The following is a 17832-nucleotide window of genomic DNA, read 5'->3' as shown; positions in this document are numbered from 1 at the left end:
GTTGCTTAAACATCAAGGAGGTGGAGGGCACTTCAGGTGGGAGGAGAAACAATGCTAAAAGAGCAACTGAGACAAAAACAAGCAAGGCACATTGTGAGGACAGTGAGGACAGGGAGGGGACTGGGGAAGACAGCATTTGTTGGGGCTAGAGAGGATAGTGGGAAACAAGATCTTCCAGAGTGGTCTATTTTATTATCATTATCAAGGCCCCAAAAGCCAAGCCAGGGAGTCAGGAAATGTAATAAGCAACAGAAAGCTATTACTGAGTAGTTTCTTTAAATTCAAATATTTTTACATAAATTAGTAGTGCTTTTTCTTACACTCGAGAGCCTAGAATTAGGCCTCCAGTCTTGTTTTCATCAACTGAGAATTCTCATTTCTAACAAAAGTTTCCCCTTTAGTATTTAAAGGATGAAACTAAAACCCAAATCCTAAAACATACGGAAAATCACCTCTGTTATCAATAGGAGAAAGGAATGCTGGAATAATTGCAGTTTTGATTTTCATGGGGTAGAAGTCTTGTATTGCATCCTGCAAGAAAGCTAAAGAAGTTTTGACAATGCCAGGCTTTTAGTAACAGGGATACAGCTAGGAAGGGGCCGGTGAAGGCCCAGCCGGCGGCATTTCTGTCGTTGCGATGGGGTTGTGCGGAGTTATTACTCTGCTAAGGACAGAGCTTCACAGGAGAGCCAGCAGCACGAGGCCATCAATTCCTCTCTTCTCTCCAGACTCAGAAGAAGACAGTGCGCACTCCAGAACACCAGGTTTCACGGCAAGTGTGCTCTGACTCACTCCAGACCTGCCGCAGAGAATAGTAACGATGCTAATTGACATGTTGTAGTCCTTTGGTGTTTTTCAAGGGTGTTTGCTTTATGTCACCATATTTCTCAGTCTTTCAACTCAAATCTGAGGCAAGCAGGACAGATGGAACTTGCTCAGCATGAAGTCCATAATTAGCAGAATCAGCACTCCCTTTTAGCCTTTTCTGATTTCAAATCTAGAGAGTTCTTGACGCCTCTAAATTGCTGTTTCGTATGTGATGAAAAGCTTTTATTCTTTATCCTAGCAACATTTAAATAATATACCTGTTGAGAACAGATTTTAATCTTTTTTTTTTTAACTGAGTGCTTTAAAGTCCACTCAGCAATGTTGATATGATTTTTTACTTCTGTTTTGCATTAGGCACTGTTCACAGAGTGACAAAGTAGTTTTCTGGATACGGACTGGAACTCAGTAAGGGCAATGGTGGTGAAATTTCATTTTCAGTTACTATAACTATATCCTACAAAAAACTGAACTAGCTAGCTGGGAGGTTTCAAGCAATGGTCTCTAGAAAAGCTCCAAGCTCCACCTTTGTTAGAATAACTGGAAAACCCTGATGAAAACTCAGATTCTGGGGCTCCTTGGGGGACTCACAGACTTAAGTCTTTAGAATCTGCCTTAATGAGCAGCCTCTCAGGGCATACTTCTGCACACTGGTTTTGAAAATCTTGAATTTGAATTATTCCTCTTCCTGCTGAAACCCTCCCTCTCTTCTTTCTTCATCTTCAAGTTCAACAGTGTTCTAGGCTAAGATCATTTCTTTGTTGTAGTTCAGTCTTTCTTAACATCTACAAAATCACACACACACCCACACACACTCTATTAGGGTCACAGATCCACTTAAACCCAAGCCAGGCCAACTAACACAATGGGGAAATTGTCCTTGTTGGTGTGTGTATGGGAGATGGGGGGTGAGTAAAATTTTATTTTCATAATAGAGTTGGGGTGGGGGAACCCTAAGGCAGCAAACCCAGCAATATAATGCAATTATGTAGTATTTAATGCAATATATGAAATAAAATGATACAATAAGTATAATTCTTAGGAATGAATATTAATTACATATACTTTAGGAATATTAATATAATGTAATGAAGAGGTTATTGAAGAACATAGGAAGAAAGACATAGCAAGCTTTGCTGTGTCTACATAAACCAGTAGGTTCATTTTACTGTTCTTGCAAGGGTGGAAACTCTCCATGGTAGAAATTGGAACTGTGACTAGACACAAAGTCTACTGAAGGGCTAGTTTGAAAAGATTTATTGTTGATAAAAATAATACACATTTTATTCCCTCAAGATTTTTATGATTTCCGGCCTAATCAGGGAGTGCAAATTTTTTGAAATATTTTTTACCCTTCTTAGGTAGATTTCAAGCACTATCATGTTTTGTGCAGAGAAGATATGCTTTATCAATAACCAGACATTTATTATAATGTTGGAAAATATTTCTCTCAACAGGTTCCTCATTTAAATAATGAGAGAAAGCATACTGATTCACAAGGCCATGAAAAATGATCACAATGCCATAAGAAAATATTACTTTATTCATGACAGAAGTATTAGCTCGCCTATGGGAACATTTTCTGGCAAAATAAAGGTCTGAATATAATCATTTTCTTTATTAGGAGGATGTTAAAAACACATTTTCCAAAACAAATTAATTTAATGTGGACACATTTTGAATTGAGCAGGGTTATTTTTGAAGGACTTTAGAATAGTTTAAGGAAAAATCCTTCAAGTTTCCTTTCTACTGCAATACAGTAAACCTGATTTCCTAACTATAAGTCAAAAAAAATCTTGTATAAATTCATGAGGAAGCTGCTCACTCCTTGAGGTAGAGGAAATCATGGCAGCAGGAAGCAAATAATCACTCCCATTCTCACAAGTTTGGTGGAGCAAGTCAGTGCATTTCCTTGTAACTGGCTTCTAATTAGTTCTTCATTTCTTTTTGACACAAAACTCTTGATACAGAGTTTTGTACAGGGCAAGTTTAAGATTGAGCCTGAGAATATGAGGATTGTGCTCTGCTAAGGAATTATAAAATCTGGAAATGATAGAAGAATTTGGAAGTGGGTCTAAAAGAAGCTTTCGTTCACCTGCAGGCAGGGAACTTGTGTACCCTAGAGCACAGGGTGGGGGTGGGGGTGGAGGTGAGGTTGGAGGTGAATCAAGTTCACCAGAAGAGGGAAAGGAAGACAGGTTTTGGAGATTTGAAATGGAAATTGGTCCTACTTAAGGACTGACCTATCAACTGCCAGTGCCTAGATAAACTGTTTATGCTATGGACTTGACCCTGGGGTCTATTGTGAAACAAAACAAACAGTCAAGGTGGGCAATCCTTATTCTCATTCCAGATCTATAATAAAGACCATCTTTAATAAACAGAAGTAGCTTTTCAAATATGGTTTGTACATAGCTATGCCAAATGATAAGAGTATTGGACTGAATTGAGTATTCAGCAGTTTTGACTTCCTTTCTTTGGTGTTTTGTCCTTGCCCTTTACACATCCTTCATTTGAAAACATTTAGAAGAAGAGAGCAAAAATAAACCCTCCACTTACTTCTCTGGTATGGGCATATTTAAAACTGTAGCAGGAAGTTAACCTTCATTATCCAATATAATAACCACTTTCTATGATATTTATATTATTTTCTTCTACCTTATCAGTTAAATATATGCATTATTATATTGTTATATTTGTTACAGAAGTGAAATTATATTTTCTTCTGTGGAAATCTGCAGCTTTTAGTAACTTGGAAAATTTTCACTGAGAGAATAAATATATTCAGGGAAGCATATCATGTTATACGCAATTGGTTCTTCATAAATTTCTTAAAAAGTGCAAATTGCAGATTATTAGTCCCTACACCTACCATTTAAAGATATTAAAGAGAAATCACTCATACTAGTTTACAAGAAATGGCATGATCTGTATCTTCAGCATGTGGGGAAAACACGTAGGTGAAGTGATACTATAATGTGTTGTGACTCCCATGGATTAAAAAACTGCTTCATATACACAAATGATAAACTCGGTTCTCCTCAGAGCTCTAAAGGAGCATTTGCCTTCCCTGTCACTCACAGTATTATCTTCCCAGATCTGAGCTTCAGCCCATCTCAGAGCAGAGGGTAGTATGTGTATTTGGATGAGCCTCACCCTGCTTGAGACTTGTTCCTTTGGGTTGATGGGCAGTGACTGTTAGACTTCTCCAGTATGAACATACACATTTTTGAGGTGGGTGTAAATAAATTCATTTAACAGGTTGTTTTAACTTTAGCAAGGCCTTTGAATGAATCAATCATAGAATCAAATTTTGGTGAGAAGAGGGAAGGGAAATAAGCAGCAAATGATAGGGTCTCAAGCAGGCTTTGGACTGTCAACATAGCACAGGAGCCCTGGGAAATAGAGAGAAGAGGCGGCAGGAGCCGTAGATAAATTTCATCTACTTGTTAGTTTCACCTGGGCCAGACTGCCAGGTAGTGCCTCTGAGCTCTGTAGTGTCTCTATGTGCTTAGCGTACCCTATATGGAAATCATTTCACCAGTAGAACCCTTGTCTTGAGTTCCTCTTTTCAGTTGAGAACAAGCTATATCAGTGACTCACGTCTTTCTGTCTTTCTGCCTGCACATTAACATGTTGGTATAAACTGCAGATTCTGCCTCCACACTGTCTCTCATCTGTTTCTTCCTTTAAAGTCCTATTGCCAGAATCAAGTTCAGGACTTTATCATCTCTTGCCTGGGTTCATGATTTGCTTTCTAACAAGAAGTTAATACGTCCAGTACGCTCTCTGCTCGAATCCATTCAGATTTTTTTTTAGAACTGTACAAAACTTATAGTTCTACTAAAAAGCATCAGTGACCACTCATTGACAGATAGCAACTAAACTGACTGTAGACTTCTTTTTCTGACTGTCAAAGTCAGCCACAATAATGGTCAATTTATCTTTTAATCTCTTCTCCCATTGTTCTAAATAGCTGCCAGACTAAATGCTATTTTATGATCAGGCCCCACCAAACACTGCAGGATGCAGTCTGAAATCTCTATGTTGCCACCACCTGAAGTATGTTCTTCCATATCTCTTATTCAAATGCTATTTATTTAATATCCATTTTAGACACATTCTTTACAAAATTTTTCTGATTTTTCTCAGTTAGATGTGATCAGTGTTTCCTTCAAATCACCATAACAAAGTAAACAACTTCTATGTCAATCTTTGTTTTTTTCTTTTCTATTATAGTGTTCATTTTTCTTTTGTTTCACCTTTTAGATTGTAAATGTGTTAAGGGAAGAAATAGTGTTTTTATTATTTCCTGTATCTTCTATATAGTACATCTCAATGCTTTATATAAAATTAAAGTTTTGTAAATATTTGTTAGATTGAGAGTAATGTGTCACTGATACATTAAAAAATTGATGTAATGTACTCTTAATTATGTCACCGGAAAAGAATATTTAGAATACACACAAAGGAGCAACTTAAAATAAAAGGGAATGTATTGTTTTTCAAATGATTTTGGTTGATGGTAGGCTTAAAAGGTGGTGTATGACCTTGCTGGCTCAAATGAAATGAAATCTCAGAAGCACTGTTCTTTTGTTTTCAAATCCCTATAAAAATATGGAAGATAAGCTTATGAAATTGCTTTGGCTCACTGAACTTGTGGAGTGACTAACTGGGAGATACATATATAATATACAATATATGTAATTAGTATATTATGAATCTTTGCCTGTTCATTTTTACCAATTGGAAAACTAGAGATTTTTTTGAAGTCAGTAGACAGTTCTAAGAATTCCTATCACATTCTCGCTAATAAAAGGGAAATAACGTTTAAATTGAAGGTATGGAGCTGTGTAAGTGCAAAGTACCACAGATGTTTGAGTTAGCTTATTAACATTAATGGAAATGAAATATATTTTATATTTAAAAAAAGAGAGGCATATAATATCTATGGCAAGTAACCTAGAGTACTTAGTACCCTAAATTTGATTCTTAAACATGGCAAAGTTAGAACACCTCCCCTTGGACCCTCCCTGAGTTATTTTTACTAGGGTAAGGCTTTGACTTCAAATGTTGATAATATCTGAGTAAGAAAATATTCTTCTAGGAATTCATCTTAAACAAAAAGAATGTTAAACACGCACAAGTTCAGTAGGCAGAATTATTCTGCAGTATCTAACTCATTTTATGATTACTCTTAACTATCTAAATACAAAGACAACATCAACCTCTGACTTTTACATTTCCTCGGGTCATACTAAGTCTTTCTTAGCTTCTTCCCCCCTCCCCTTTTGTCCAGGGTATGATGGAGAGTGGATAATAGGTAGGAGAAATGTGTGCTTTTTGGTGAATTATATCTTTTCTATAAAGTAATAGAATCACATAATAAAACAATAGGATTATATAGAAATTGTGGATGGAGGTACGTGTTAATTGAAAATTCTTCTCTAATTGTTTTAAGACATAAACTGGAAAATCACTGTCATTAATTTTATATATATGTGTGTATTTCCAGTGAGCTTTTTAGGGACATTGCATAGGCAAAATACTGTTTATAAATAATAAATTATTTTCTAATCTCACATACTCTAGAATGATGATCAAAGATGTCTTTAAATCAACACATTTTATATGCATGTTGCTATTAAAATATAAATTATATTATTATCATTTTAGCAGCTTTAATTTATTTCTTTCTAAAATTTTAGATGTTTTGTTATTTAGCAATCATTAAGTTACTTCACCTCAAAAGAACCCCAACCTTTTCATAATAAACTTTCTTTAAACTAACATCGACATCGCACAAGTTTTTGGAATGCTTTTGTGAAGTCTTCATTAAAGACTGTATAAATCAGTGGGTTTATAAGGGAATTGAGATATCCAAGCCATGTCAAAAAATTTGACATTTCTTCAGAAATTTTACACTTTTCACAGACATTAACAACCAATTCTTTTACAAAAAAAGGAAGCCAACATATTACAAATGCACCCAAGATTAATCCCAGGGTAGTGGCAGCTTTGCGTTCTCTTGTGCCTGAGATCTTTTGTCTTCTCCAAGATTTCTGATGCTTCAATTCAGACCCGGGACTTTTCACTGTGCTGTGAATTTTATCAAAGTCCATTGATGGATCAGATAAAGACTTCTCTAGCATGTACGGTGTGGAGACCAGTCTAGTGCTTTTCTCACTACTCTCCAAAAGGACTTGGCCATTCAGTTCCTCCTTGGCAATCCTACTTGCTTGTCTCTTGTGGTATAACATCTTTGCTGCTTTATATATTTTGTAGTAGAGGATCAAAATCAATGTTAATGGGATGTAGAAAGCTCCAAACGTTGAGTAAATAGTGGAAACAATATGGTCGTGTTTGATGATGCACTCATCCTCTCGGCTAGTTCCTTGGTGCCTCCAGAACAGAGGAGGCATAGAGATAAAAATAGATATAATCCAAACTATGGTAATCATAATGCCAGCATGCCTGGGAGTCCTTTTCCTGGCATACTCAACAGCATCTGTGATTGCCCGGTACCTATCCAGAGCTATAGCAGAGAGATGCAAGATGGAGCATGTGCAGCACGTGATGTCAACGCTTAGCCAAATGTCACAGACCACTTGTCCCATAACCCAGCTCTCTCTCACGATGTACACAATGCTGAAAGGCATCACCAGGACAGCTACAAGAAAATCTGTGACTGCAAGGGAGCAAATTAAGTAGTTGGCGGGGTGGTGTAGCTTTCGAGTCACGATAATGGCAGCGATCACAAGGGAGTTGATGGTCGTTGTCATCAGTGCTAGCCCGGACAGAATGAGGGACACCAGGATTTTGGATGGCATTTTGTTGAACAGTTCTTCAGAGGTCAAGTTTTGATCAGATGAGTTTAAGACATCCATTTTTTTTAATTTTATTTTAAAAGATTAATATAGCTGAAAAAATGGATACCTGTAACAAAGGAGGGGAAAATAGTTCAGAGAAGGCTTCAAATATTTTCTTTTCCTTTCAGAATAATTTTTTTAAGTGTACATGTATGTTTTCCTAGAATATTCTATGGATTTAAAAAATGGAGTTCAGATTGCAGATTTTCTTTTTCTTTTCATTTAATTTAAGAAATGCAACGAGAACAGTAACAAACAATAACTTTAAACATTTCTTCCAAAAGGGCTCAAATAAATCAATTTTTATGAGTAAATGAACCTATCACTCAGTAAAATCTCTACTGTTATAAAATTGCATTTAAAATCTATATTAATTCTGGCTATGTTTTTGTCTATGGTAGAAAAAGTTTAAAAAGCACATGTATATACTTAGTACACACTCATTAGTACACACTTGTGCATTATACTGTGTAATACAGGAAAATATTATTTTAACTGAAATGGAAGGTAACCTTTAAAAATTGTATAAAAATTTAAAAATGAAAGTATCATTTTAAAGGCCATATTCAAAATCATAAGCAATTTTGAACTTAATTCAAAGTTACATTGAGAATATTATCACTGAGCTTTTGGAGACTAAAGGAACATTTAATGTATTTTATATCAGGATATAAAGGTTCTACAAATAAAAATAAACACAAATAAAATATGTCTTAGTATATCTCTAACATTCCATGATCATTTTATGAAATTAGAAAATGTCAGTGTTTAGTAGTCTTGTGGATATAATAAGTTAATTTGCTTTAAAAAGACGACATAAAATCAGTTGAAACCACACAACCACACAACACTGCCCATTATTACCATGACACCCATGACCAAATAACCCACTGAACAAGGTTACCTTGCCAGTAAGGAGAGCTCGTAATAGCAGGCACCCCGAAATGGAAATTGTTCTTTACCAGTCACCATTGTAATGACCATGTAAACTTACTTTTGAAAGCGAACCCCCCAAACATGGCTTATAATTTTTACTTCAGTCCATGCTCTTACCTACTTGCAAGTTCAAATAAGAGCAAATACAGTGTAATGAAATAAGGTTAATCGTTTTTATAAATAGCTTTTTTTCGCATCAGCTCTTCTCGCCTTTAATAATTCTTTTGCAGCTACCTATATCATTAGAAAGGAGATAGAGAAAAGATGGAACACTGAAACTTTATTTTTAGCTCTAACTATTATTATATCTCCTTATTCCTTAAATTATTTTTATGTTAAGTGGTTATGTTTCATTTGTTGGAACTGATAGTACAATAATTTTAAATACTTGATATTTTTATATCAAGTGCTTTCTATGAAGTGTGTGTGTACGTGTGTATACATATATACATATAATAAGATTATGTATATATTTTTATATATATTATAAAAACTAGGAATGCAGCATATTTAATATTCTACTAAATTTAACTTTTATTTTCTCACATTCTTTGAAGGCAGGTGCTGATAGCTTGCTCCTAAGCAAATTGAATGGTGGAAGAAATCCGAATATCTGCTACTCATAAGATAAACAGTCGTCCGGTATGTAGTTGAAAAGGCGTTATAGCTGTAAGTTATATAGCAACACTTGCCTGTTTGTAAAGGGCAACTAAGACAACTCCAGATAAAGAATGGAGGCTGAAGTCTCCATAGAAATTCTAAGCCAGTAGTTCTGGAACTTAGTTTGCCTTAGAGTCACCAGGAGGGCTTGTTAAAACATAGATCACTGGGTCCCACCCTCTGGAGTTTGAGATGCAGTAAGTCCGAGGCAGGGCCCTCAGATCTGCGTTTCTAACAGATCCCACGTGATGCTGATGCTGCTGGCCCAGGGAGCCAGGTTTCTCGGTGGTAATCAGCGTGGTTGTGCCCCAGCTGTCGGTCTGATCCTTTCACTGCTACAGCACCTGTGAGTTCCTCTCTACTGAGAGCAGCGCTGACATTTCTGCTATACAACTTTCTCAGCAACTCTCTTTCTCACATTCTTATTTCCTGAGTTTCTCAAATAACTGATCTTACTCTAGCTTCTGATGTTTCTCCGTTCTTAAACCTGACTTCATGCAGCTCTTGAATCCCCTGCTCTAGACCTGTTAACCCTATTCCCCCACATTGTCCCCACTCTTTCCGTCCTGTTAGATGAGAGTTATCCCGTATCACCATACTTCCTAGCTCAGGGCTGGGTCACGGGCTGTCTCGTCTATCTGCACCACCAGGACTATCATGAAAACCCCTAGTATGCACTTCAGTGTCAGTGAACCTCACAGTCTTTGGTTATTGTCCCTGGAGACATCTGTGGGGGTCAATGGTTACAGGTGAAGTGCTTATTCCAAAGCCAACTAGACATCAGAAACATCTTAGGTTAATTAATCTCTACCTTGCTTCCAATCCGCCGACATTCTTTCATCATAAAATCTGCACTATACATTCAATACAAAACCTAAATCTTTTCATAATTGGTTAATTAGTTTGCAAAAGTGTTTATTTAGTATTATGAGAATTGATTCTAAAGTGCTGACATCTTCCATAGTATAGGCAAAAAATAACTTTCTACTTTAATTTGCCTAATAAACAGTTTTGGTACAAGAGCCTCTTCAAGAGATAATCCTGAAATTATATTTTGAATAGAGTATTAAACAAGAAAACTGTCTGGAAATAGTTATGCGTGTTTCCATAATACAATTCTGTAGGAAAATGGACCAGCTTAAAATTAGAAGGTGAATTGTTTGATAATTCAACTGATTTCTCTAAGTGTCACACCCTGTAGCATTTAAATTAGGCTCAATTAAATGGTACTTAATGCTAAGGAAGAAAAGAACCAAAATGTATCATATAAATTCTATTGCATTTTACAAGAAATCTTCCGATTATTAAATTTAGAAAGTTAATTAATCTTCTGATAATTGTGTATATAGAAAACAAAATAGGAAAACAAATGTAGGTAATCACAGTTGGGTTTTTCTTTTTGTCTTATTTTCTTTGCCACTTAGAATTTCAATAAACCATCTGCCTTCATAAATTCAGACACACTTCCAATCAGATTCTTTCTAATTCCTTTGTATCTTAAGTTCCCACTGTGAGTCCTCATGGTGCTGAGGACAACCTCTGGGCTACTGGACATAGGTCCGTGTCACACACATTTCTCCCCAAAATGCATTCTGTATTTTGAATGTCTTCACTGGGAAAAACGCCTACTCTTTAAGTAGAGCCTGTTGTCCCATTAATTATATATAGCCTTCCTGACAATAACAAAGAGAGAAAATTTCCCCAGGCTTTATTCAGGATGGTATTTACCGCTGTATTGATGTAGCCACATCATGCATTTTACTTCTCCGCTTACATGGAGTTTTTAAAAATCTAATGTTGATTTATATTCAGGGGGCTGTTTAATCTTGATGTTCAACTATATTGTTCTTATTCAAGTTAAACTGTAAGCTCATAGGGGCATAGCTTAATTTATTTTTTTATTGTAAATAACCTGGGGGGTTATACACAAATAGTTTTAATAATAATACTGTAGAGAGTCAAGAAAGCAAAATTCAATTCTGTCAAGACCTCATGAGAACCTAGAGCTTGGCTGCACCAATTAGAATAGTGTTTATCTTTTCTGTTTACTTCTGCAAGGACTATGCTAGTGCTTCGTATATGTTAACCCATTTAATCCTTACTGCTATCTTATGAGGTAAGTACAGCTATTATTTCCCACTTCATGGATATGAAAATTGAGGTATAGAGGTTTAATGAACGTCTTTGCAATGAAACATCACAAATGATTGTTGGAACAAACCCATTCTTTCAATCACCATTTTACTGTCTGTGAGTAATTTATTACTAACTTTATTCATGTCATGAGATCTATGAAGTACTTCTTCTGTGAAATAAAGATTGTTATAGAGTAAGAAGTATGTTCAAATGGAGGCAAATATCCAATAGATCAAATTGCTTATTTCTTGCTGGGAATGTTTAAGACAGGGACCATGTCTGAATGTGTAAATTGTACAAATGTGTAAAATGTGTAGGGATATGTTCACAGTTTTCAATTTTTTAACTGCCTTTCCAACTCTGAGTCTTTTCTTTTGCTTGTATTATATTTCTTTGCTCCCACTTATTCCTTTAAGAACTATTTATTGAGTGCTATTTATGGGCTAATTAACCTGGTAGGCATAAAAAATACCAACAAACAAACAAACAAGCAATCAAACCTACCCCTATTCAAAACAAAACAGAAAAAAAAGCCCCACACTGTTCTTGTCTTTAAGAAACTAGCATAGTAATGAAATGCCAAATATTTAGTTATCGTACAATAATACAATGCAATAAGGACACTGTAGAGGTATGTATAAAGTGTCCTAGAAATACTGATGAGGGAGTGCTAAGCAGACCGTGTTAAAACAGTGAAAACTTCCCCAAGATTGATGGAAAAGCATGAGTAAAGAGGCATAAAAATGCAGGATGCATTCAGACATGTGAAATAAGTCAACGTGGATACCACAAAGGCATATCAGCACCAAGGCCAGAAGTAAGGGATGAAAGTTAACTGAGGAAGACAATGAAGGGGCTGGCATGTTATGATAAGGACACTGGATTTTATTTCACAGGCAATCAGAGTATTTCAAAAATGTTTAAGAAGGTAAGTGAAAGGATAAGATCTGTGTTTTGGCAGAGTAGGGTGTGCAGGCAGAGTGATATGGCCTGAGGAGAGTGGTACCGCCACTCTAGGGAGAAGGCATCAGCCCAAAGATTACAGAGCACTCTTAAGGATGTAGCTGAAATCAGAACCTTAAGAAGTGTTATTCTCCATCAGCCCCAAAAACACAGATTCTATATCTCAGAGAAATAGATAATTAAATTGAATCAGGATCGGATCAGGAATTGAGATACAAACTGGGGTCAAAGGCCAAGAGAAGACAGTGGTGGTGATGCTGGATCAATGCTAGTTTCAGAAAAACCAGGCCAGAGAGGGCAATTCTATGAGGAAACAGGCCAGGGTTTAGTAATTCGAGGTCTTGATGAGTTTAAGGAGCAGGTGTAATGTAGGCACAGGTGACGTGCAGAGATGAAAAAAGGAGAGATTGCAGTTACTTTCAAAGCCTGGGATTGCAGAGTTTCACATTTAAGAAGTGATTCCAGGGCTGGGGTATGGAAATGTTAAGAAATGCTCTAACTCTTTCAGACCAGTGAAGACCTGCTTACCAGAGCCTGTGGCTTTGTGGCTACAAAGGCTTTACAGCACTTCTAATGCCAACAAGACATTGCTCAATTCTCTGTGTATGTGTATACATTTTCTTTTCTATATTTCTTTATCACTGCCCACTGGATTTGATCTCTAAGTTTTTGAATTCTGGTTCTTGATATACTCTGCTCAGATTTGTCAACTCTGTCAACTCAGCTTTCTTTTTGGCATTGAATGCCCACCCCTTCCCACCATGTCTTGCTCCAACTCTGCCCATATCCCATTTAGGTGATGTACCTGTGATTCACAGGTGTCTCGCCTAGTCTCATTCTCAGCCTGTAGGTTACCTTTTCCTTAGTTTGTCTGCTGGATCCAAAAATTCTTGTTTCTCTCATACTCAAAAATACATTCACCTTCTTAACTGGCCCGTCAAAACTCCTCCAATCATGGTGCCAGTCTTTAAGTCCAAAATCTCATGTTCTGTAGAAGGTCAAGAAACAGATGAGGCTCCTCGAGGCTGCAGTGCCTCTTGATTCAGAGACCTGTGAACTAAAAAGACAAGCTCTCTGTATCTAATGGTGAATAACTAATAGTGAGTCAGGACAGGAGAATTGCAATAGACATCCTCTTTCAAAAAGATGAGGAAACAGGAAGTGCATAGTGGCCACTGATCTGAAATCCACCCGGACACATGTCAGAGTGCTCTGCTCTGAGGATTAGAAATGCACCTTCATTTGAACCACTTCTGCTCCCTAGTTTGGTTTCCAAATCCACTCTACTCTGTGGTTCTTGAATCCCCTCTCTGGGCTCTTGACTCTGCTCTCAGAGAGATCTCTTCTTTTCAATGAGAAATGGTCTGGATTTACAGCTAAGTAAACTTTCCAGCCTGCTTTCTGCCTATAGAGAATTCTACCATTTGGATCTGTCTCTTTACCCTTGGGCCCAAATTACAAGAATTCTCTTAAAAACATTATATTTCCCTGGGAATCTAATTGGAAGTCACTATATGCCCAAAGATGCCACATGAATAATTTTTCAAGACAGACTTCCACTTTGCACAGAATGTTGGGGCTGAGGGATGGCACTCTTAAGATAAGCCATTTTGTCTAGCTGGGCACTTGCTTAAACCTTTCTGAAGTCTTAGTAAAAGGATTTTATAGCCATACCCTTGATCTATTCTTTACCCTGAGGCCATTTTTACTTTGAGAATCTTTTGCTACGGGGACAGATCAGTGATGTGAAATAGCTTTGTCTTCCTATCTACAATTCCTGGTTCTTATATATTTCTTCTAAATTTTGCTTGCAAATTTTAATTCCTCTCTTTCTGTTCTTTATTATTATACACACCTAAAAATCTGTCAGCTGGCACTTTAAACATTCTGCCTTTAAATCCTCTTGGCCAGATCCACAAGTTCATCAGACACATTTTCTCTTTCGAGTTACTAGAGACCACACTTTTACAAATTGTTTTGCTGCTATTAAATGTGGGTTGCCCTCTTTCTAGTCTCTAAATTGGTTTCATCCCTTCCTTTCCAGCTTCCACTAAAAATGAGCTCACTAATAGTCTCCTCACTCTTTTTCAGCCTCTGCGTGCCAACTGGTCCCAAAGCCAATGTCATGCGTATTGATCCTGAGTTGACAAGAACAGACTGTCCTGCTGGATTGTTTGCTGTCAATATGGCATCACTATGAGCTCCCAATTCCTGCCATGTAAAGGGGAAGCTCGGAACTACATTTCCCAGAATCCCTTTCTCTAAAGAGTCTGGCTTCAGAGTTTGGTAACAGGAGGAATTTCCAGGAGGTCTGAGAGGCAGAAGAGGGGAGCTGATGACTCTGAAGGTGGCCGCAGCCAGGTGAATGCTCAGACATTGACAGCAGCTTCTGTGTGCGCTTGGAAATAGTTGTTGGGAATTTTCTCAGCTATTTTTGAGAATTACAACAGTTTCCAAGCAAGCCTTTGAGAACCACCTACTTTGGGGCTTCAGGCTAAGGTATTTCACTGTCTGCATCTTTAATTTTAGGCAGCAACTGGACTGGATTAAATTTTGACTTTCCTGACCTTTCCCTTAGTTTTTCCAACATCAATGTCAACTCTAGCATCTTCATTAAATCCCTTTATTCCAGGAATATTTTGAATGACGCTGTTTCCCTAAGCAGTCCCAGACTTATCCAGGCAGATTCTTTGCTGAGTGGTTATTGGAAATTAATAACCAAAGCAGCTTTAACCAAATCTTGAAAATAATAAGCAATATTTGCATTAAAACCATTAATGAAAGCAACTTTAAACATTAAAGCATTAGCGGGGGAGAGTAATAGCTCAGTGGTAGAGTGCATACTTAGCATGCACTAGGTCCTGGTTCAAACCCCAGTAACTCCATTAAAAATAAATAAATAAACCTAATTTCCTCCCCTCCCCCCAAAATACCATTAAAGCATTCACCAACTTTAACCAAATCTTAAAAATATTTAGAAAGAAGAGAGGAATTCTGATATTAAATTAAATTTACATATTCACACATTTCATTGCTCAAATGACTTTGGTTATTATTTTCAAGAGACACCTCCATGTTAGTCGGCTACAATTGGGAAAATAATTAAATTGCAACAATGAAAATCATAGGGAAAACTGCTTGACGTTCAATGGGCGCGGTGAAACTAGCCGCAGAAGCCCCTGCTATAGGAGAGGAAGCCCAGCCACGTGCACAAACTCAGTATGCTGTACTTCTTCCTTTGTTTGTTGCTGAAACTTAGGAAGGACTCTGAGTGCATGTGGGGGCGATGGGGAGGGGGGTGGATATGGAAGGATGGGGCTGTGACAGCAGTAAGAACTCATGTTTATTCCTGAGATTGGGGCTTCAGTTTACTAAGAGTCTATCAAGGTCGTGCTCTGGCCTCAGCTCTTCCCGCCGCTGGACAATGTCTTTTCATTCAGTAGAGCAGCCGCGACCCTGCGAGGAAGGTGAACAGCCTCTGGCCACAGTTCTTGGGTGGAGCTCCCCGCTGAAGCAATGGCAATGATAATGGCAATGGGAAAAAACAGGGGGCTAGAACATGTACCCTCCTCATGCTCTATCCACAATGGAGACTTAGAGAAGATTCTTTCGGATATACAACATGAATCTGGACAGAGCAGTTCAATAGGCACTTCTCACTGTGACAGCCCTTCCCCTACAAGATGGGCAGATCATGTTTGATGTGGAAATGAACACCAGCAGGGATCACAGCATTCAGTCAGAAGTTGAAGAAGAGAGAGCAGTGTTGGCTTTGAAGAAAAGTGTAGACTGGGTGTCCGAAGGGTCCAGGTGACCTGAAAACACCGCACCTAAGGGGTTCCGCTTCCAGCACCCTAAAGGTTCTGTCTCTTTAAGCATGAGGAAGAGTGGAGCCATGAAGAAAGTGGGTATTTTCCCCACAGAATTTCTTAAGGTGTTCATTCCATCTCTCTTCCTCACTCACGTTTTGGCTCTGGGGCTAGGCATCTACACTAGAAACCGACCGAGCACACCTTCTCCCAGCACCTACTGAGGGAAAGAAGAGCGCTGGGAAAGCATGTGGCCTGTGAAGTGGTGTATTGTCACGGTAGTTGGTTTGAAGTTGAGACCACTGTAAGCATGATCCAACCTACACCCTGCTTTTTCATATCCAAGTTACAGTAACTCTCAAATCCAGTATTCAAACTCTTTTGAGGCATTTTACTCTCTTCACTCCCTTTGTGGCCTATAAAACACTTCAGAATTTCCTAACACAGTTTACTGTTGTTTAGAAACTTGCAAAGGCTTCTTTTCCACAAATGCTACCAGCAGATTTTAATTTTGTCAACAATGCTGTTGTCTCCTTTTGGTTCCACCAGAGTTAGACTTGCATCACTCATGGGATAAATTTAACTCTTGCAAGATAACTCCCATCTCTCTTAAAACGAGATCAGGTTAGCAAATGAAATAAAAGCTTTGTTGTTTTGTGTTTCAAGACAAAGGCAAGCTTCCCTAAGCTTGAATTTATAGTTATTTAAAAAAAGAAAACTGAATGAAAAAAAAAGAAAACAAGACACAAGAAAAAAATTTATCCTGGCCAAGAGTCTAACAAGTATTGTGAATAAAACCCACAAGTGCTAGAGTTGAACAGAACTTCATTTAAAGCCTGCCTCTCCCATTTACTAGTGCAAGCTCCGGAAAGTCATTTCAGCTTTCAAAGACTCAGCTTCATTATCTACAAAGTGAAGATAATGAAAATGAAACCTCATAAATTATTGTTGAAGATTAAATATAAATCCCTTAGGTGCCTGCCCCTAATAAACTCAGTATTTACATTTGTCAACCGGAGTATGGGGCTAGCAACATCTACCTTTAAGAGTACGGTCAGATTTAGAGAAATCACAAAATGGTCTAACCCTGTAAAAAGTATTATTTTTATTTTTACCTCAGTCTTTATTTTATAGTATCTGCAGTACTGTCATTGTCTAATGCCACGTTTCTAATTCCACTGAAGGACAGTGATGTGGGAGGAAATGACGTGTAATCAGCATGAATGAGGAATGATGTACTCTCTCAGTATTTCAGTTAAAATGGAAAACAGATAGTATGTTAGCAAGCTGGAGATGAAAATTTTGAAAGAACATGTTTATGATCTCTCTCTTGCCTAACATTCCCTCTCCCTGAGTAAGGCAAATAGTTCAGTCTATAGTGACACTGGGTATAATAATGTCTTGTATAAGTGGTTATCACCAGAAACTAGATAAAGGGTCTGGAAATTCTGTACCTTTACTTGAAAGTTACTGGAAAGCTGAGTTTCAGCTATATGCTAGATGTAAAGAATATTTAAAAAAATTATTTCTCAAGTTAGTTAATTATTTATAATCTGGTAAATATCTCAACCTAGATACTTAATTCTTTTTCTTAATCTGGAATAAAATATTGAATTAGACAAAGTCTACCTCAA

At 37.3% G+C, this 17832-nt stretch overlaps 1 protein-coding gene and 1 pseudogene across 1 annotated transcript; one reads left to right on the top strand and one right to left on the bottom strand.

Annotated features, from left to right (window-relative positions):
* Nucleotides 1-1799: 1799 nt before the first annotated feature.
* HTR1F (5-hydroxytryptamine receptor 1F) lies at nucleotides 1800-10169 on the bottom strand. The gene has a single exon (XM_045503931.2). It carries the CDS (start codon nucleotides 7710-7712, stop codon nucleotides 6612-6614), a length of 1101 nt encoding a protein of 366 aa, XP_045359887.1. The 5' UTR covers nucleotides 7713-10169; the 3' UTR covers nucleotides 1800-6611.
* A 5280-nt stretch (nucleotides 10170-15449) lies between these two features.
* Nucleotides 15450-17184, top strand: LOC105077979 (BCL2/adenovirus E1B 19 kDa protein-interacting protein 3-like pseudogene; annotated as a pseudogene).
* The last annotated feature ends 648 nt before the right edge of the window (nucleotides 17185-17832 follow it).

This window comes from Camelus bactrianus, chromosome 1, assembly GCF_048773025.1.
Source record: "Camelus bactrianus isolate YW-2024 breed Bactrian camel chromosome 1, ASM4877302v1, whole genome shotgun sequence".
NCBI classification, from domain to species: domain Eukaryota; kingdom Metazoa; phylum Chordata; class Mammalia; order Artiodactyla; family Camelidae; genus Camelus; species Camelus bactrianus.
Note: the sequence above shows the minus strand (reverse complement) of the source record. Positions and strands in the feature narration are given on the sequence as shown.